General features: G+C 43.4%; 2 protein-coding genes and 1 long non-coding RNA gene across 4 annotated transcripts in view; 2 read left to right on the forward strand and 1 right to left on the reverse strand.

The window, feature by feature from the left end:
* Positions 1–7,720, forward strand: part of col27a1 (collagen type XXVII alpha 1 chain) — a 127,538-nt gene extending 119,818 nt beyond the window's left edge. The window contains exons 56-62 of one of the 2 annotated variants that reach the window (XM_016996978.2): positions 632–667; positions 991–1,017; positions 1,834–1,899; positions 2,033–2,201; positions 3,430–3,539; positions 3,773–3,979; positions 5,432–7,720. In XM_016996978.2, the coding sequence (XP_016852467.2) occupies positions 632–667; positions 991–1,017; positions 1,834–1,899; positions 2,033–2,201; positions 3,430–3,539; positions 3,773–3,979; positions 5,432–5,578 (762 nt within the window). In that variant the 3' untranslated portion in view covers positions 5,579–7,720. The remainder of the gene's footprint in view (positions 1–631; positions 668–990; positions 1,018–1,833; positions 1,900–2,032; positions 2,202–3,429; positions 3,540–3,772; positions 3,980–5,431) is intronic. The other variant, XM_062960436.1, reaches the window with a different exon arrangement.
* Positions 7,721–9,045: 1,325 nt separating this feature from the next.
* LOC134293288 (uncharacterized) lies at positions 9,046–16,284 on the reverse strand. Its single transcript, XR_010000295.1, has 2 exons — positions 14,565–16,284; positions 9,046–12,473 (listed from the first exon to the last, which is right to left on the reverse strand). It is a non-coding gene; the product is annotated as an uncharacterized LOC134293288 (long non-coding RNA).
* A 379-nt stretch (positions 16,285–16,663) lies between these two features.
* The window catches only part of megf9 (multiple EGF like domains 9), a 63,258-nt gene continuing 57,966 nt past the window's right edge, over positions 16,664–21,955 (forward strand). Inside the window, exon 1 of the mRNA XM_003226638.3 lies at positions 16,664–17,137. Coding sequence (XP_003226686.2) covers positions 16,849–17,137 — 289 coding nt within the window. The 5' untranslated portion in view covers positions 16,664–16,848. The remainder of the gene's footprint in view (positions 17,138–21,955) is intronic.

Genomic DNA, 21,955 nt, shown 5'->3' on the forward strand with positions numbered 1-21,955 from the left:
GTTTTATTGTAAGCCGCCCTGAGTCCCCTGTTGGGTGAGAAGGGCGGGATATAAATATTGTAATAAATAAATAACAATAAATATTTAATAATCTAGAGCTGATGTGGTCTACCCAATGCAATTTTCTGAATCAGCACCCCAAGTAATCCCAGGAACAGACCTAAAAATGAAGACACCAAGAATTTTTTTTTATTTGGCTGTGTTATTATCCATAGTAGTAACAGTGAGGCCACGGACCATGTTTCAGTTCTTGTGGACCACTGGTGGTCCACGGACCACATGTTGGGAACCACTGGTCTAAAAGAAGCCAAGTGAAGCCAGCTTTTTAGACTAAGCAAACCAGAAAAGGTTCACCCAAGAAAGAGCAAAAGAACAAAGTGACATCTAAGAAAATGAGAAACAAGAACAAAGTGACATCTAAGAAAATGAGAAACAAGAACAAAGTAACATCTAAGAAAATGAGAAACTGTTAAGAATATATCAATAGCAGACATCAATAGATTTTACTAAGCAAAAATGGGAGGAACATCTCAGGATATTTATTCTCTTCCTCCCTCTTTCTTGTTTTTGACTTGATAGGCTAAGCCAGCGCATTCCTCTTTGTTAACCTCCCTGATCTTTTTCTTCCCAGGGTCCCCCAGGGCCACGTGGGCCTACAGGGCCACCGGTAGGTATTCTTTTGAAATGTTCAGACTCTTGATACAAATGTATATTTAAGTGATTGAGCATCCAGCAGAACTGTACAGATTTGCAAAGTGTAATGGGAGAGATATTAGTGTATTTGAACGTGGAATGGGAGAGATATTAGGAATATTAGGAACTGAAGGATAATTAACAGGGGTAGCAGGTGCCTCATTAATCCTTCCCCAGCTGCATCTTTGGTCAGACCCCAAACAGTGAATTAAATATTTTTTAAAAAGGATTCAGAGTTATGTCCCAAAGAATTTGATTGACATATCTGATGTATTGCCTTCTCTCTTGACTTTGTAGGGCCCACCAGGAATCCCAGCGATATTTGTAAGTTCTCAAGGATTTCACTTTGAGATTTTGCATGTACCTTGCAGTCGTGTTTCACTGCATGCAAGCAGATTTGTAAGAAAGACAATACAGGGACAAATGGCAGAAATTCTATCATTTCATTGTGACGAGGATTTCTTCTTGGCACATTTTTTCGTTTCAATGAATGAGATGTTGAAAATTCTACCTGGAAGTCCCATGGTTTTAAAATCTGATCTGCCAGGTAGCCTAGGCAAGGATGCCAAGTGCATTGTTGCAATAATAATAATAATAATAATAATAATAATAATAATAATAATAATAATAATAATTTTATTCTTATACCCCGCCCCATCTCCCCGAAGGGACTCGGGGCGGCTTACATGGGGCCAAGCCCGAACAGAACAATATAAAAACAAAACAATAAAACCAATCAATCAGACAATAAAAGCAAGTCATAAATAACCGCATACAAAATAAAATGTTAAAATCATGGATTGGGTTCAAAGGATCTAGGCCAAAGTGCTAAATGTGCCAATATATCATGTCATCAGGGATGGGTGGTTACTCAGCTATGATGGCTATAAAGTGCCATTATAATACTGGCATGTAATGTAATGTGCCTTGAATTGTGCCTTCAAGACAAGCTCCTGCTTCCGCAAACAGCTATAGCTCCCACTACTTGGCCCTTCCTCCAATGACATTGCAGTTTATAGTGAACACCATGAAGATGTGCAAGAGCCCTGCCAGTGTCCTCTATAAACACTATACTGCCCACTACCCAAGTGAAGGCTTTCACACAAGTGTCTCATGTCAGTTTGTTTCCTCCTTAACCAGCAGCAAGATGACTTTGGTGCATCTTTCCAAGCAGTGAGGCATGCCAGCACCGTCTTCAAGTCTGAGGTACGTTGTGGGTACCCCATAAATCCTCTTCAAATTTCTCCAGCCGGCTTTACCAGTCTCCAACATACAATGGACTAATGTGCAGCCATATCTTACTCCCTCTTCCTTCCTCTCTGCTCTTTCTTCTGGGCAGAGCTATCAACAGCCTGACCTTCCGATGCTGGACCAGGGCGGGGAGATCTTCAAGACTCTGCACTACCTCAGCACCCTCATCCAGAGCATCAAGAGACCCCTTGGGACAAAGGAGAACCCTGCCCGCATCTGTAGAGACCTCATGAACTGTGAACAGAAGATGCAGGATGGTAGGTATCAGTCAGGCCCAGAATAATAAATAAATAAATAAATAATAGGTATCAGTCAGGCCCAGAATAACAACAGGCATACAGATTCAGTTGGGCTTTTCGAATTGTGATTGTTAGTTAACTGTTGTTGAATAGACTTCAACTTTTGGCTGTGGCGCAGGCTGGTTAGTAGCCAGCTGCAATAAATCACTCTGAGTTCAAGGCCAGCCCGTGGCAAAATGAGCACCCGACCATTAAAATAAAATAAATAGCCCCTGCTCGTTGCTGACCTAAGCAACCTGAAAGATAGTTGCATCTATCAAGTAAGAAATTTAGGTTCCACTTATATGTGGGGAGGCTAACTAATTTACGACACCCTAAAAAATCATCCAGCAAGCGTTTGTAATGAGGAAGTTGCCATCGCAGTGGATGATGAAGCAGCTGCTCCCCCTGTGGCCGGAATTGCGCATACCCTCAGGAAGCTGGAGGCTGGAGAAGTTTAAATTGCTTCTATGTCTGTCTCTGTCTCTGTTCTATGTTATATGGCATTGAATGTTTGCCTTATATGTGTACAATGTGATCCACCCTGAGTCTGTTCCATGTGTATATGACATTGAATGTTTGCCAATTATGTGTATATTGTGATCCGCCCCGAGTCCCCTTGGGGGTGAGAAAGAAGCGCGGAATATAAATACTGTAAATAAATAAATAAATAAATAAGACTTTAAATGGGGGACCTCCAAGTCAGCCTGTCATCAGCAGTTCTCCTGTCATTGTCAGCAATGCCTTCCTTGTTTGAATCAGCTCACCTGCAATGTAGTCTCCATCTTTGCCCTCTACCTTCTTCCAAGCTGTATTCTTATCCTGTATTCTCATGATATGTCCAAAGTATGATGGCCTCTGTTTAGTCATCTTGGCTTCTGCTTCTGCTTGGTTTGCTCTAGGACCCATTTATTTGTCTTTCTAGCAGCCTGCAATATACATAAAACCCTTCTCTAGCAGGATATTTCAAATGAGTTGATCCTCTTCCCATCAGATCTCCTTCCTGTCTAGCTTTCATGGAAATTAGAAAAAATGGGGATGAAGTTATACTGTCATAATGCCAGTTGCCATGGGATTTCTTTCTTAGACACATTGAGGTATTAGATGCCTTCTTATACAATACTTATTTGGCATCCAGACGAAGTTCCCTCTCGCAAAGCAAAGACACCACAAACAAAGTGGCCTTACATGTGTCTTCTCTCCGTAGGTACCTACTGGATCGATCCTAACCTTGGATGCTCTTCAGACAGCATTCAGGTGACATGTAACTTCACCCAAGGAGGGCAGACTTGCCTCAATCCCATCGTGGCCTCAAAGGTATGCAAAGTTGTAAGCCAGATTCACAAACCACAGTGGTTAATGCATGATAATGCAGGACAATGGTTCACAACCTTTGGCTCTCCCTACATGTTACTCCTTTCTGGAGATTAGCTGATGGGGGAAGTTACTTAGCCACGACTGGTTGCGTGACAATACATTCTGGATTGGATGGTTGGATGCTCGACTCTGATCTTCATTGTGGGTTTCCTTCTCTCCCAAATCCCACACAGCTGGACTTCGACGTTGGAAGAGTGCAAATGAATTTCCTCAACCTCCTGAGCTCTGAGGTGGTGCAGAACATCACAATTCACTGCTTGAACATGCCTGTGTGGCAGGAAGGGCCCTCCGAGACATCGGTGCGTTTCAAGGCCTGGAATGGGCAGATCTTCGAAGCTGGTGGGCAGCTCGTACCCGAAGTAGTAGCCAACGACTGTCAGGTAAAAACAGCTAATGAACTGCCTTAAGAGGACCTGGGAGGCAAAGTTTGCAGTCCACGTCCTGGAACAAAATTCTTTCCATGCTCTCTATGTTTATTTGGGAATTTCTTCCTTATTTCACCTCTTTGTTGCGCCCAGTGCTTTGTTGAGCCTAGTGCTTTTCTCTGTAAAGCCACAGTGCCATCTCCTGTCAATGGGAAGGGACTGCAGGCTGCTTCAAAAGCCACGATGCAGAAATGTGGGTGTAGAATTATAAAATCATAGAGCTTACCCTAAACACCTGGTCAATTTCTTTTTCTGCTTCTTCCTCTGTTTTCCCTAGTGTAGTTAGATGATTTTGATATATTTGTCTCTGATCTTTTTCTTGTAAATGCAACTGATATGTCCCTAGGCAGTTTATATTTTGATGGATAGGTTATCTTACCCTGTATGGGCCTAATATCTTGGAGTCTTAGTGTAAGACAATTTATCTCAAAAAGGAGTTCTGGCACAGGAGGCAATGAGACAGAAAATCCAGTCTCGTGAGAGTACAAAAGCAAAGTTTATTTTCCCATAGCTATGAGAAGGCGGGATAGCCACACACCCCAAAAGGTTTGAACTTGCAAATGGCTGCCGTGAAGCGTGGTGTCGTAAACAAAGAATATATATCTCAGCTTATCTAAACTTGACCAATTACTGAGGGTCTTCTTCACCTCCACACCTCTTTGGCACAAAGTGGTGTCTGTGATCTCACTTGTTGATCTCAAGCTAGCATTTGGCCTTGGAACTTTCTGTAGAAAGGTACCAGCTCAAGAGAATGGGAGGGGCACAGGTCCTTTGTTACTTTGGCTCATACAAAGAGCTTGTTGTCTAGATGAAGCTAATATGATATAAGCAGAGGCAAAACTATATATGCAAAAGTCTACTAATGTCTGGCCCATGGTCCCTTCATTAGTAGACCACAAGTTGAATGTGAGACAACAATGTTGCTGAAAAAACCAATGGGATTTTGGGCTGCATGAAAAGGACTATAGTGTCTACATCAGTGGTTCCCAACCTTTGGGCTTTCACGTGTTTTGGGCTTCAGCTCCCACAGTTCCTAACAGTTGGTAAGCTGGCTGGGATTTTTGGGAGTTGAAGTCATAGAATCATAGAAGCATAGAATAGTAGAGTTGGAAGAGACCTCATGAGCCATCCAGTCCAACCCCCAAGTCCAAAATACCTGGAGGCCCAAAGGTTGGGAACCACTGGTCTATATCAAGAGAAGTCATGCTGCCCCTGTGTTTGACTTTGGTCAGACCTCACCTGGAATGATCACCCTGTGCCTAGTTCTGGGCAAAGCAATTCAATCCTCAGACGTGGTTTCCCCCTGAGTTTCTTCCTTTGAAAGAATGTCCTGCGGCACCTGGCATTGGTGGTGGCCTCCCATCCAAGTACTAACCTTCTCCCTTCTGCCTCCCCTTTTGCCCCCAGGTTCAGGATGGACAGTGGCACCAGGCCCTCTTTACATTCCGGACACAGGACCTGCACCAGTTGCCCATCGTCAGCGTCCACAACCTTCTGCCCTCCGAGTCTGGCCAGCAGTATCTCCTTGAGGTTGGACCCGTATGTTTTCTCTAAGGGCAGCCTCTGTTGTCCTTCAAGCGCAGGCTTTCTCTGTTTTGGAGACGGGGCGTCGCTGAGCAAAGGGCTCATCTGCTCTCAAACCTCGGTGAGCCTCTAGCGGACTGGCCCTTCCGTGTTTGGACCACGAAAATCCATCAGGAATCCAGGGTCCATTGGACTCTCGTTTCTTCCTACACAGAGAGAGCAAAGGGAATGCTGGTTTTCGCAGAAACATGACATGAATCAGTGGCTCTCGGGAAACTGAAGCGGAGGCCGGTTGAACTGAGCGGATTCAATATCCAAAGATTTTAGGAATATCTTCCTTCGGCCAAAGAAGATGGTAGATAAGGTCTCGCAGAAAAATTAAAAATCCTGCCTGGTCCCTCTGATAGATACCAAATGTGGCTTTCCGGGGATTGCGGACACAAAACAGGGCAGGGTTTGTGGAATGAGATAGGAATAAGTCTTGGAAAGACAGCTTTGTCAACTCATTTCATCTTGCTTGTTGTTCTGGAACAGGAAGCATTTTGATGTGCAATATTAGAGAGAGAAAAAGATAAGTATAAATATATATTATATATATTATTTAAGGCAAAAATAAAACCAAGTGAGATGCTTCGTCGGCCCCTTTGCGGGGAAACCAAATCCCTTTTCAGAGGTACGTGAGGAGGGAATCACCAAAACGGGAAGCAAAGCGATTGGTGCTAAACCGAACAAGAAAAACAGAGAGACGTCATGAAAGAGAGGGGATGGGTTTGTTTCATTTGATTCTACCTCTCACTGTGAAATACCTGGTGCTTTTTTATTTTTTCAACAAGAAGTGTGTTATTTTATATATGACTCAAACTATTTAAGGTTCTAAGAGGTGCTACAGTGTCTCGTCGCCGGAGACTCCTTTGCCGAACCCTCCGCTTTGGAAGCAGAGCCGAGAGGAAAGGGAAGGAGTCGGGGCGGACGTTGTGATCTTCAACGCAACAAATACAAGTTGATGTTTAACTTAAAAAGTGCATTAAATATTTTATGGGGCGGGGGGTTTGGTATGTTTTTTGGAATCCAGGTTTTCTGCTAAATCGTTTTATTTTTTGTCATGGGTGTGTAAAAAAAAAGTAAAAGCTTTTTTAGAGCTTTCTTAGAGCACAAACCGAGCTTGTAAAAAAAAAAAAACTAAACACATGCTTTTGCTGTTCTCTGTGTGATGTGTGTGTACGTACCTGTGTGTTTTACTTGTGTGTCTTACCAACACATTTGGCTGCAAGAGAACCAGTCAGGCAAGAAAGACAGAGAGAAGAGACAGGTAAACTCAAGGATTTTCATCCACGTTAGCTTTCCTCCCATAAATAATACAAGTCAAATTTTTTTGGAATAATCAGAAATGAGAGTAGCACAGTTTAAATCAATTTTATGCTGATTTTAAATATGTCTTTATTTTTCCCATCATGTCAACTTTTAAAAATACGACAAATGGTACATTACAGTGGACTGCTGTAAAGTCTGCACATTTCGCATCATATTAGTGTAATACAAGCCAACAAGTATTAGTAACGGTGAGGCCATGGATCATATTTTAGTTCTCAGGAACTACCAAGAACTAATGATGGGGGACCATCAGGTATAATTTTAGGTCATTATTACAGAGTGTTTTGCTCTGAATTCAGATCTGTGTTTATGTTTTCTCTATAAGAATGACCTAAAATTATATCTGATGGAAAATACTTGTTGGCTTGTGTAATTTGTTCTGTTTCTCTGTTGATTCTGGGTTTGTGGTCGTATTTTGCAAGCTCTTCTGCCTATTTGGCAAGTCCGACTTCTGGTTTATACGGTGGGGACAGAAACACCTGATCATTGAGATGTAGATCTATCTGGAGATCCACTTGGAGAGACCTTGTTCACTTCTCCACCCAGTCAGTCTGGGATGGGTACTTTATGTTTCATTCTGTTTCTTTTCCCATTCTGTTGTGTAGAAACTTAGGCTCTGTATGTAAATTTGGAGTTTAAAAAAGAGAGAAAGAAAGAAAGGAGGATTAATATTATGATAATCATTTTAATTCTATATAAAGAATGTAATATTAATGTAATCGGGGCCGTACTGTATTTCGACTGGCTTTGGCGCCTGTTCTTTTTGAATCTCTGTGTTTCGTAAAATATATGTGAGTCTTACTCAATGTGTATTCCTTTTTGAAAAAGAAACTCTCTTTGGCTTGTTAACTGGATTTCCCAAATCCCCCCTTTCTTCTCCTCTCTTTCACTCCGCCACTCATTCTCTCCTTCTTGTCTTAGACTGAATACTTCAGTCTAAGGCAGTGGTTCCCAAACTGTGGTCCATGGACCACCAATGGTCCCCAAAAACTAAAATATGGTCCGCGGCCTCACCGTTACTACACTGTTGCAACGAGAGCGACTGGTCTCGCGAAACCCTCTTATAATAATACAATATAATAATATTAATTATATATTATATTTTACATGTGATATTACTAATAATATTACAATATATTGATACAGTACAATATAGTAATTTATTACCAGTATTGTACTATGCTAATAATATAATATTGTATGTAAATTTAATTTGTAAGCCGCTCTGAGTCCCCTTTGGGGTGAGAAGGGCGGCATATAAATGTAGCAAATAAATAAATAGTGCCGAGGCAATGCGGATGTCGGGAGGGGACACAAAAGGCAGGCACAACAACAAGCCTCCTGACTGCTGCTTCTCCTCCTCGTCTCTCCCCTTGAGCAGAGTCGTTCCATATGGCGCTTCTGGGGTTATTTGAGGTGCTGATTCAGAACATTGCATTTAATAGACCATATCAACTCTAGATTATTAAACATGGTTTTCTGTGGGCGAGGAGATGGCAACTACTGGATGGTATATGTTCTGTATCAGAAAATGTTGATAATGTATCTCAGGTGCTGGTCTTCTGTAACAAAGTATTGACAGAGGAAGACTGAAAGACTGTGAGAACATTGCTGGCCATCTTAAGGATGCTCAACTTTTCATTCAGGAGAGAGCTGTGAAGAACTCCACTGATGTTCATCCTGACTACGGCGCACACATTCAGGCCGACTTGGATAAAAGCAATGCTCAAGACTCTCAAAAGAATTCAGTACACTCTTGCACACAAGCTTCATCTAAGACTGGAAAGAGCTAATGGCACGATCTCAAAATACCAGTTCTGCTGATTAGAGCATTATCTCATGACATTACAGTCAATCCAACTGGAAAATGATACACGCAGTGCCTTAACAAATGTTTGCATGTCTTCTGAAATATCTTTTAACACCAAGCAGTAAAATTTTGTGGAGTTCTGCAGATCAATCAAAATAATTTGTTTTCTAACTAATCTTTCACTTATTTATTAAAGAGAACATACATAATACTGGGAAGACCTTTAACTTGCAGCTTGGAGAGCCTCATAATAATAATAATAATAATAATAATAATAATAATAATAATAATAATAATAATAATAATAATAATAATAACAACAACAACAACAACTTTATTTTTATACCCTGCCTCTATCTCCCCAAAGGGGACTCAGGGCGGCTTACATGGGGCCAAGCCCGAATAAAAACAATAGCAATATAAAACACAACAATAGACAAGAGACATGCACAATTATAAAAATTTAAACATTAGCCAATAAAAACAAATGACAAGAACTAATAAAAACATGGATTAAAATGGAGAGGTTGTAAAAGTAGACTGGGTAAAGTGTACCATATAAATATTGTAAACACGAGGTGACTGATAAAGTGCTGCAAATTCTTGGAAGTGCAAATTGGGATGGGAGTAGTAGACCCTGTGTCTATATCAAGTTGATAAAGGTAAAAAGTGCAAACCGGTACAAGAATGGTCACGGATACAGGATTGTTATGGGGATGAGCAATCGTTATCCAAAGGCCTGAGTGAAGAGCCAGGTTTTCAAGCTCTTTCTGAATGCTACCATAATAGCTTTGGCACACGGAATCGACATTCATCCAACCAGAAAAATATATATGTGAAGCCTTTATAAATTAAAAAAAATCATTTTACTATCACAATAATAAAAAAGAAACTAGAACTGATGTGGTCTATCCCATGCAATTTTCTGAATCAGCACCCCAAATAACCAAAATGAATCTAAAATTGACCAAAAACTGATTCATAACCAATTTGGTACTAATGTTGGAGAGTTGTCCCTGGTCAAAAAAAGGTTGGGAACCACTGGTATAGATGATTGATAGCTACTTTTTAATATTTTGTTCACTTGCTGGTCTTACTTTAAAATAAACTAGTTTACAGTCGGTTTTAAGCAACCACCCTGGAAAATTTGTAGGGTCTCTCCAATGCCCTCCCTGTTTCCCACATTAATTGGACCATAATAATAATAATAATAATAATAATAATAATAATAATAATAATATTAATAATAATAATAATAATAATAATAATAATAATAATAATACACTTTATTTATATTCCGCCTTATCTCCCTAAGGGGACTCAGGGAGGATCACAGTACACATAGACAGGACAGAACAGAACAAGACAGACAGAAGGAGGCATGTAGTCTTGAAGTCCAGCTGAAGCTGTTGGGATGAAATGCCAGGAAGCTTGTGAGGCAGAGGGTCCTCGGTGGGTGAGTCTGCGTCCTCCTCTTCCTCCTTTCTGGAACATAGTTCCTTAAAATTCAGGTTTCTGTGGATCTTATGGAAGAAGTATGAAAAAGAGAACTGGTTTGGTTTCTCTTGGCATAAGGGACATAAACAAAAAATATCCAGCCGCACTTTCAAAATTAACAACAACAACACTTTATTTATCATATATACTCGAGTATAAGCTGACCTGAATATAAGCCGAGGCACATAATTTTACCACAAAAACCTGGGAAAACATTGACTCCAGTATAAGCCGAGGGTGGTAAATTTCAGAAATAAAAAAAATTCCATTAATTGGGGCATCAGTGGGTTAAATGTTTTTAAATATTTACATCAAGCTCAAATTTAAGATAAGACTGTCCAACTCTGATCAAATCATTATTCTCATCTTCTTCAATGTAAATGTGCTTATGTATCCTTTTAATAAGAATAGAGTAAAATAATACATCTAATAATAATAATAATAAATACAGGAAAATAATACATGTAATAAATAGAGTGAAATAATAAATGCAATAATAATCATAAGATCAGAGTGAAATAATAAATGTATTATTATTAATAATAATAAAAATAGAGTAAAATAAATGTAATAGTAGCAACCATAATAGAGAAAAATAATAAATGTAATAATACCAATAATAATAGAGAAAAATAATAAATGTACCATATATTCTCGAGTATAAGCTGACCCAAATATAAGCCAACCAGGACCCTCACCCAAGTATAAGCCGAAGGGGGCTTTTTCAATCTTAAAAAAGGGCTGAAAAATCCGGCTTATACTCGGGTATATACAGTATATTGTGCTATGCTAATAATATATTGTATGTTCATTTGATTTGTAAGCCGCTCTGAGTCCCCTTCGGGATATAAATGTAGTAAATAAATAATATATTCTGCCCTTCTCCCTGAGGGGACTCATGGCGAATTACAGTATATATAAGCAGATGCAGGCAAACATTCAATGCCTTGTTTACAATCACATACAATGAGACACACAACACAGACAAAGGCAAAGGCTTCTCCTTTCATTTCTGGCTCTGGAGGTGGTGCTCATCTCCGGCTCTGGGAGGTACTCTTCTCCATTTCCAAGCCAAGGAGCCTGTGTTGTCTATAGACACCTCATGCTTGTGTGGCTGACAAGGGTACTTGGTACTTTTTTGCTTTTCCTACAAACCTGCCTTGTCACCTGGTTGTGTGGCCTTCGTGACTGCTTGGAGCGTCTTTTTGCCTTTCCCGCTGAAGGACTACCTATTTATCCACTCACATCTGCATGTTTTCAAACCGCTGGGTTGGCAGGAGCTAGGGCCGACAGCGGGAGCTCATCCTGTCCCTTGGATTCGAACTGCCAACCTTCAGGTCCGCAGATCAGCAGCACATGGGTTTAACCCACTGTGCCACCGTGGCCTCTTGTTGTAATACTTCAAGCTATTTCTGATTTATGGTGACAACAACAAAAAGGCCTACGGTTTGAGAACAAAGCAGTCCTGACAATTTTGTCTGTCTTTTTCCCCCCCTGCTCCGTTCTTTGTCCCCTTTCCTTCCCAATTTACTCCAAAATTGCCACCAGGTGGCAGCACACGCCTGGATGGCTGGAGAAGCTGACCACCACTACCGGGCTCCTCCCAACTGGCCCTTTCCCACTTTACCTGCCAAGGCTCAATGCTTTGGAATTGTGGGAGTTGTAGTTCTGTAACACCTTTGGCCTACTCTACCAATTCTCGAGGGCTGTTTCCTCACCAAACCACAACTCCCGGGATTCCATAGCACCTAGCCATGGCAGTTAAAGCAGTGTCAAACTATATTAATTCTCCAGCATAGACGCACCACACATTAGATTTACTTGAACTTGCCAGAAAGAAGCCAGTGTGGCTTACTGGTTTGATTGTTGGACTGCGACTCTAGAGACTATGAAAACCTATGGGGTGACCTTGGGCAAGTCACACCATAAACCAGAAAAAAAAACATGCACACAAATACAGATTCATCTGTTGGGGCATTCAGAGGTCGGCGCTGTCAACAGTGGAAATTTTCTGTTGCAGAGAGCGATCCGTTTCACAGGAAGCGGTCTTGTATTTCACTCCAGGCTTTTGCTCAAGCAGATACAGCCGGAGGTGAAACTGTATGAACCAACTTTGCGGCACAATGTCTTCCGCTTTTCCAAACGTTGAGCATTTTCAATGGGCCGGGTTGTCTCATGATGGGTCTTGAGACTGATGATCTCAGTTTAATCTAATCCTATGGGTTTCAAAGGAGGCTACGTTAAAATCTGTGAAGGGGAAAGCAGAATTCAAATTCAATCTCTATACACATAATAAAAGTGAAAACGTGTATGTGTGTATGTGGCTGAGTGAAAACGTATGTGTGTATGTGGCTGAATGAAAACGTGTATGGGTGTATGTGGCTGAATGAAAACATGTATGTGTGTATATGGCTGAGTGAAAACATGTATGTGTGTATGTGACTGAGTGAAAACATGTATGTGTGTATGTGGCTGAATGAAAACGTGTATGTGTGCATGTGGCTGAATGAAAACATGTATGTGTGCATGTGGCTGAATGAAAACATGTATGGGTGTATGTGGCTGAATGAAAACATGTATGGGTGTATGTGGCTGAATGAAAACATGTATGTGTGTATGTGACTGAGTGAAAACATGTATGTGTGCATGTGGCTGAATGAAAACATGTATGTGTGCATGTGGCTGAATGAAAACATGTATGGGTGTATGTGGCTGAATGAAAACATGTATGTGTGTATGTGGCTGAATGAAAACGTGTATGTGTGTATGTGGCTGAGTGAAAACATGTATGTGTGTATGTGGCTGAGTGAAAACATGTATGTGTGTATGTGGATGAATGGAAACGTGTATGTGTGTATGTGGCTGAATGAAAACATGTATGTGTGTATGTGGCTGAATGGAAACGTGTATGTGTGTATGTGGCTAAGTGAAAATAGGTATGTGTGTATGTGGCTGAGATGTTTACTTACACAGAGAGGCTCCCAATTTCACAAATAGCTATAGTTCCCACTACTCAAGAGACATCAATAGCCCTCCTTCCAATGACAATGCAAGTCATAGCGAGCGCTGTGAACATGTCCAAGAGCCCAGGCAATGTCCTCCACAAACACCATACTGCCCACCATCCAAGTAAAGGCTATCCTATGGGGACCATTTCCTCCTAGATTTTCTTCCCCCCCCCCACCACAGACATCCCAGTGTTTCTGACTCTCTCTATTGGTGTGGAATTTGCATGACCCCGTCCACTGCCTCTCCCATAACTCTTTCCTATTATTTTCTATGGCACACAGAGGAATTGATCAGCAAGTGAACATACTAGAGAGTTTTGGGGAGAATTCGCCATGATTTATATTTATTTATTTATTTATTTGCAGTATTTATATTCCGCCCTTCTTTCTCACCCCCGAAGGGGACTCAGGGCAGATCACACTGCACACATATAAGGCAAACATTCAATGCCATAACATAGAACAGAGACAGAGACAGATGCAGGCATGGGCTGGCCTCGAACTCATGACCTCTTGGTCAGAGTGATTTGTTGCAGCTGGCTGCTAACCAGCCTGCACCACAGCCAGGCTATAGCAGTTGTAGGTACTGGGATGTATCGTTCCCCTGCAATCTGAACTCCACCAACGATGGACCTGGACCACACTTGGCACACAGAACCCGCATGACCAACAAAAAATACTGGAGGTCTTTGGAGGGATTGATAGGAGTTGTAGTTCACCTATACCCAGAGTGCACTATGAACCCAAACAATGATGGATCTGGACCAAACTTGGCATGCATTCCCAATATGCCCACATTTGAATACTGGTGGATTTTGACGGGAATGAGTTTTTCACAAAAACGTAATTTAATCTAATAGATACCTGGACAGAATAGTACTTTGGCACATTGAATTGCTCCGCTCCCTTTCGCTCGTCCATAGTAAATGGGAATCTAGGTCACCCAATGGTGAGAAATGGGCACCAGCTGGCATGACAAATGCCCGTTTTATCTTAGCCTGGAGCAGGCAACATGGCCATGCGATGTCACAGGCATGGGCTGGAATGCCATATGGCTCAGCATAGCACAGCACTTATGCCTTTGGAGCTACGCTATATCTGGATTTACTCTTGAAAGCGGCTGAGGGGGAAAAGGAAAAGGTCCAAGTTGGAGGGCCCAAGTTGGCTCATGCCTGCTATCAAAACTGCTTTCCTAAATGGCAACAAGGGCTTATCACTTCTATTTGAATTCGGTCCCATTTTTTGCATATCTAGACAGCGCAAAGTCACACCCAGGAATGCTGGCCACGTGCCTTGGTGCTTATCATAGTAGCAATGTTTTCTTAATTACCGTGACAAAGAAGCGGAGGAGGAAGTTGTGGGTATTTCCATAAGTTTTTTCTTTGGCAGATGCCAGTGAAAGACTTTAAGCGGAAGCTCACACATCACATATCAGACTTGATAAGAACTCAGGTCCTTCAAAATTGTCAAGTTGGCGTGGGTAAAAAGTTTTCAAGTCATGTTGTGAAAGGATCTTCTTCTTGGAAAGAAGTGACAAGCGGAGGGTCTGGTTCTGGGCCCGGTTCCGTTCAGGATCTTTATTCATGGCTTGGATGAAAGATCAGAAGGCAGGATCACCAAGTTTGCAGAGAGCCAATACTCCAGAAGACAGGAGCAGAATTCAAAACGATCTTAACAGATGAGAAAGATGATTAGCCGACACGAACACAATGAACCTCAACAGGGACAAATGCAAGAGATTCCACTTAGGCAGAAAAAAAAAGGAAATGCAAAGATACAGAATGGGGAATGTCTGGCTAGACAACATAGGGAGGAAGGTGAACATGAGCCAGCAATGTTGTGTGGAGGCTAAAAAAGCCAATGGGATTTTTGCCTGTAGTGTCTAGATCCAGGGAAGTCATGCGGGGCCGGACTGTGGCGCAGGCTGGTTAGCAGCCAGCTGCAATAAATCACTCTGACCAAGAGGTCATGAGTTCGAGGCCAGACCGTGTCGGGGTGAGCACCTGACAATTAAAATAAAAAAGCCCCTGCTCGTTGTTGACCTAAGCAACCCGAAAGATTGTTGCATCTATCAAGTAGGAAATTTAGGTACCACTTATATGTGGGGAGGCTGATTTACGACACCATAAAAATCACCCAGCCGCCGTTGGAATGAGGAAGTTGCCGTCGCAGTGGATGATGAAACAGCTGTTCACCCTGTGGCCGGAATCAAGCTCACCCTCAGGAAGCTGGAGAAGGTTTAAATTGCCTCTGCGTCTGTCTCTGTTCTATGTTCATATGGCATTGAATGTTTGCCTTATATGTGTACAATGTGATCCGCCCTGAGTCCCCTTTGGGGTGAGAAAGAAGGGTGGAATATAAATACTGTAAATAAATAAATACCCCTCTATTCTGCCTTGGTCAGACCACTTTACCTGGAATCACACTGTGTCCAATTCTGGGCACCGCAATGGAAGGGAGATGTTGACTCTAAGCTGGAATGTGTCCTGAGAAGGGCGACTCAAAGGATCAAGGGTCTGGAACCATCCAGTCCAACCCCATTCTACCAAGATGCAGGGAAATCACACTCAAAGCACCCCTGACAGATGGCCATCCAGCCTCTGTTTCAAAGCCTCCAAAGAAGGAGCCTCCACCACACTCTGGAGCAGAGAGTTCCACTGCTGAACAGTTTTCTCTCACAGCCAGGAAGTTCTTTCTGATGTTCAGGTGGAATTTCCTTCTGTCATTTGAAGCCATGGTTCCATTGTGTCCTGGTCTCCTCATCCCTATGACTTGCTTCCCTTCACATCTTGATACCTGGCCTTCATGTCTCTTCTCCGCCTTCTCTTCTGCAGGCTAAACATGGCCAGCTCTTATATATATATGTTTTTATTGTAAATACCAGTGGAATAATAACAAAATCCATCACCATTTCAATATACACATCCAATTATATATTCTCAGTAACATTACACTTGCTAATTCCACCTTTATCTCCCACTTATGAACATGCCCAGCTCTTTAAGCCACTCCTCATAGGGCTTGATCATTTTAGCTGCCCTCCTCTGGACACCTTCTAGCTTGGAGTCAACATCTCTCTTCCAGAACTGGACACAGTGTGATTCCAAGTGTGGTCTAGAGCATCGCCTAGAGCATCTTGGTTGGAGGGTGATTAATAAGTAATTAAATGATGATGATGATGATGGTCTGACCAAGAGAGGGCTTGGCCTCTGAGCGTGTGCAGAGTGCTTTCCCAAGCGTCCCTGCGCCTTTTGTCCCCTCCTCCTTCCAACCTGGGCGCACCTCTCTCAGAATGGCACACAAAGAGGGCGGGTGGAGTGTCCCCTCCTTTCCAAGCCCGGCCTTGCCATTGGCTGGGAGGGGCGGCCGGGCCGGGTTTGGCATTGGCTCGTTGGCCTGTCGCTCTCTTCCTTGTTCCCTCCCTCCTCTCTCGCCTTTCTTTCTTTCTCTCCCTCCTTTGGCTTGCCTTCTTCCTCCTTGCTTCCTTCAGAGAGAGAGAGAGAGATTAGATCCAAAGAGAGGGAGACCTCGTTTCCTAGGCAGGCTGGTGTCTGGAGGATGCGCGCCCCATAGGCCCCAATGGAGGGCGGCGGGGGCTCCTCTCGCCCCTCGCCATGAGGACCCCCCGACGACGGAGCAGCGAGCCGCTCGCCTTCCTCCTCCTCCTCCTCCTCCTCCCCTTGCTGGGCTTGGCCAAGGGCTCCGGCTCCTGGAGCAGCCCCTCGCCCCCTTCCACCCGAGCCCAGCCCTCCCCCAGCCCAGATGCGCCCCTTGGAGACCCCCAGGCCGAGGAGGGAGAAGGAGGAGAGCCTGGCTCCTCGCCTGCGCCCCCCACGCCCACAGCCCCTCCCCAGGAGGAAGAAGAGGAGGAGGAGGAGGAGCCCCTGGGCCACAGCGGGACAGGTGAGTCCACTGCCCCCCAACCTCCACCTCCAACCTCATGCCACCCCCCACCACAACATCATTTCCATTCCTACCTCATCACTCTCATTGTGCCACTCTCAGGAAGCCTCATGTCAATATCTGCTCTGCAGGGTGTATTTTCATTCCCTGGACCACATTTGGCACCAATACCCAATATGCCCTATCCGGCAGGCCCCATCCCTTCTGAGGTTTAGGAAAAAGGTCAAGACCTGGCTTTGTGAGCAAGCATCTAATGAGTGAATTGTGTTGGCTATAACCCGGTCTGGATTAAGGTTTACGTGCAAGATTTTGCAGATGAATGGTTTAAGTATTTTGTATTGTTTTAAATGTATTTATTGTACAGTAGAGTCTCACTTAAGGAGCCCCGGTGGCAAAGTGTGTTAAAGCACTGAACTTGTTCCAGCTTCAAATCCTGGGAGCAGAATGAGCACCTGCTGTCAGCCCCAGCTCCTGCCAACCTAACAGTTCAAAAACATGCCAATGTGAGTAGATCACAGCGGGAAGGTAACACCGCTCCATGGAGTCATGCCGGACACATGACCTTGGAGGTATCTACAGACAACACCGGCTCTTTGGCTTAGAAATGGAGATGAGCACCAACCCCCAGAGTCGGTCACGACTGGACTTAATGTCAGGGGAAACCTTTTACCTTATGAATCATCAAATAATAGAGTTGGAAGAAACCTCATGGGCCATCCAGTCCAACCCCATTCTGCCAAGTAGCAGGAAATCACATTCAAAGCACCCCCGACAGATGGCCATCCAGCCTCTGCTTAAAAGAAAGAAAGAAAGAAAGAGCCTCCACCACAGTCCGGGGCAGAGAGTTCCACTGCTGAACAGCCCTTCTCACAGTGAGGAAGTTCTTCCTGATGTTCAAGTGGAATCTCCTTTCCTGTAGTTTGAAGCCATTGTTCCGTGTCCTAGTCTGCAGGGCAGCAGAAAACAAGCTTGCTCCCTCTTCCCTATGACTTCCCTTCACGTATTTGTACATGGCTCTCATGTCTCCTCTCAGCCTTCTCTTCTGCAGGCTAAACATGCGCAGTTCTTTAAGCCGCTCCTCATAGGGCTTGTTCTCCAGACCCTTGATCATTTTAGTCGCCCTCCTCTGGATGCTTTCCAGCTTGTCAACATCTCCCTTCAATTGCGGTGCCCAGAATTGGACACAGTATTCCATGTGTGGTCCCAGCAGGCCCCATCCCTTCTGAGTTTTAGGAAAAAGGTCAAGACCTGGCTTTGTGAGCAAGCGTCTAATGAGTGAATTGTGTTGGCTATGACCTGGTCCGGATTAAGGTTTACGTGCAAGGTTTTGTGGATGAATGGTTTAAGTATTTTGTATTGTTTTAAATGTATTTATTGTACAGTAGAGTCTCACTTAAGGAGCCCCGGTGGCAAAGTGTGTTAAAGCGCCGAGCTGCTGAACTTGTCCCAGGTTCAAATCCCGGGAGCGGAATGAGCACCCGCTGTCAGCCCCAGCTCCTGCCAACCTAGCAGTTCGAAAACATGTCAGTGTGAGTAGATCAATAGGTACCACTCCAGCAGGAAGGTAACATTGGTGCTCCATGCAGTCATGCTGGCCACATGACCTTGGAGGTGTCTGTGGACAACACCGGCTCTTCAACTTGGAAATGGAGATGAGCACCAACCCCCAGAGTGTGAGTAGATCAATAGGTACTGCTCCAGTGGGAAGGTAAAAGCGCTCCATGCAGTCATGCTGGCCACATGACCTTGGAGGTGTCTACGGACAACGCCGGCTCTTCGGCTGAGAAATGGAGATGAGCACCAACCCCCAGAGTCAGACATGACTGGACTTAACGTCAGGGGAAACCTTTACCTTTACTAGAGTCTCGCTTATCCAACATTCTGGATTATCCAATGCATTTTTGTACTCAATGTTTTCAAGACATCATGATATTTTAGGGCTAAATCCGTAAATACAGTAATTACTACATAGCATTACTGCATATTGAACTACCTTTTCTGTCAAATTTGTTGTTAAACATGATGTTTTGGTGCTTAATTTGTAAAATCGTAACCTAATTTGATGTGTCATAGGCTTTTCCTTAATCCCTCCTTATTATCCAACATTCTGCCGGCCTGTTTATGTTGGATAAGTGAGCCTCTACCGTATTATGTTAAACTGTTTTAATTGCTTATGTTTAATCTTTTGTATTTGTATTGTATATTGGCATTGAATTTTGCCAGACTGTGAGTCTCTTCGGGTGAGAAGGGTGGCATAGAAATGATGGAAATAAATAAATAAATAAGTGCTGAGCTGCTGAACTTGAGGACCAAAAGGTCGCAGGTTCAAATCCGGGGAGCGGAATGAGCTCCCGCTGTTAGCCCCAGCTTCTGCCAAGCTAGCAGTTCCAAAACATGCAAATGTGAGTAGATCAATAGACCGCTCCGGCGGGAAAGTAGCGACACTCCATGCAGTCATGCCAGTGGTCAAATGACCTTGGAGGTGTCTACGGACAACGCCGGCTCTTCGGCTTAGAAATGGAGATGAGCACCAACCCCCTGAGTGTGAGTAGATCAATAGGTACTGCTCTGGTGGGAAGGTAACGGCGCTCCATGCAGTCATGCCAACGGCCACATGATCTTGGAGGTGTCTATGGACAACGCTGGCTCTTTGGCTTAGAAATGGCACACAAATGTGAGTAGATCAATAGGTACTGCTCCGGCGGGAAGGTAACGGTGCTCCATGCAGTCATGCCAACGGCCACATGATCTTGGAGGTGTCTATGGACAATGCTGGCTCTTTGGCTTAGAAATGGAGATGAGCACCAACACCCAGAGTTGTGGACTTAATGTCAGGGAAACCTTTACCTTTACCGGACATGCCTGAGATTGATTTTGCCATCTGGGATTTATAGTTAACCTTCAATCAAAGAGCATTCTGAACTCCACCAATGATGAAACAATGGCTTCAAACTACAGGAAAGGAGATTCCACCTGAACATCAGGAAGAACTTCCTCTCTGTGAGAGCTGTTCAGCAGTGGAACTCTCTGCCCTGGACTGTGGTGGAGGCTCCTTCTTTGGAGGCTTTGAAACAGAGGCTGGATGGCCATCTATCAGTGGTGGTTTGAATGTGATTTCCTGCTTCTTGGCAGAATGGGGTTGGACTGGATGGCCCGTATTATTCTATGATTCTAAACTGTACCAAACTTGGTACACAGAACTCATATTACCAACAGAAAGTACATGAAGGGTTTGTTGGGCATTGACCTTGAGTTTGGGAGTTGTAGTTCACCTACATCCAGAGAGCATTATGGACTCCAAAACAGTGATGGATCTGGACCAAACATGGCATGAATGGTCAATATGCCTGTATGTGAACACTGGTGGAGTTTGCAGAAACTAGACCTTGACATTTGGGAGTTGTAGTTGCTGGGATTTATAGTTCACCTACAGTCAGAGAGCCCCTTGAAGCCCTTAATGCACATCCCTGGTTTGTGTCATCACCATCCAGGCCTCAGACCAGTTCCAGGATTTCCTAGGGAATCATCTGCACCGCTTTCTTCAATACCAGTTTGAAACTGCATTAAATGGACAGTGTAGATAGGGCCACCGTGCGGGCTTTCATCCAGGTCTCAGCCCAATTGTGTTGTTGGGAGCTTCCAGGAAAAGGAAGCGAGGAGGCGGGAGGAGACCTTTGAATATTCATATCCATAATCCCTGATATCCGTATTGGTGTGTGCAAATTTTAATTTGATTCCCTTCTTTATTCCTTTTCTCTGGATTAGTGCTCCTTGTTGTTAACACTGACTTTGCCAGGTTGTTAGGAATTGTGGGAGTTGAAGTCCAAAACACCCGGAGGGCCCAAGTTTGCCCGTGCCTGGTGTAGTGAGTTTTGTGACTCAGTGTTGCTTCTTCCTGCCAAGTTTTTATCCATTGCAAAGCACCAGCTCTTAAGGTTGTAATTTCTTCTTGTTGTTGTTATTATTGGCATGTGATCTGTATTCGACAGCTTCCTAAATGGGACTCCTGCTTCCTTGTTGTTGTTCGGGAGCTTTGCCCTTGAGTTAAAGGAACCCAGCAGGTGTTTAGCAAATACGGGATAATGTCAGCAAAGCTACCTGTGCAATGAGGCTGTCGATTCCGTCCCAGTAAAGGCCAAGGTCAGGCTCACTGGGGCAACTGGGTATCTGATTCAGGCAAACAAGGCTGCCAAAGAGTAAGCAAATGGCAGCAAAAACTAAAAGAGGACTCAATTGATTTTGAATCAATTCCTTATTTATGTTGTTGAAGGCTTTCATGGCCGGAATCACTGGGTTGTTGTGAGTTTTCCGGGCTGTATAGCCATGTTCCAAAGCATTTTCTCCTTTTAAAAAAAATATTTTTATTATTTTAAGACATACACATACACAACATTTACAATTCCCACCACCACCACGATGATTATTTTCTTTTAAATATTAATCCTGTTTGAGACAATCCTTCTAGATTTACATACGCGTTGCTGTGGCGAAGTATGGTGGTATGGGAAATAAAGTATTGAGGAATTGGTGGTAGTTAAGGTAAAGGGTCCCCTGGGCTGAGTGGGTTGCTAGGAGACCAAGTGAGTGAAGCTTAGCCTTCTAACTGGTAGCAATTGGATAAAAACAATTATTGCTCTCCCTCTAAATAGGACTTTATTTTTCTTTTCTTTTTGTTGTATCAACCTAGAGGCATGGATGAGGGGTTGTGCTGTCAATTTTTGAGGTTGTGGGGTGTTTACTTTTGTTGTTTTGTCCGCTGCCGTGATGCCATCACTCTTTTATATATATAGATAACATTTGTATCCTATTTCTTAAGGC

This window comes from Anolis carolinensis, unplaced genomic scaffold (genome assembly GCF_035594765.1).
Source record: "Anolis carolinensis isolate JA03-04 unplaced genomic scaffold, rAnoCar3.1.pri scaffold_7, whole genome shotgun sequence".
NCBI lineage: Eukaryota > Metazoa > Chordata > Lepidosauria > Squamata > Dactyloidae > Anolis > Anolis carolinensis.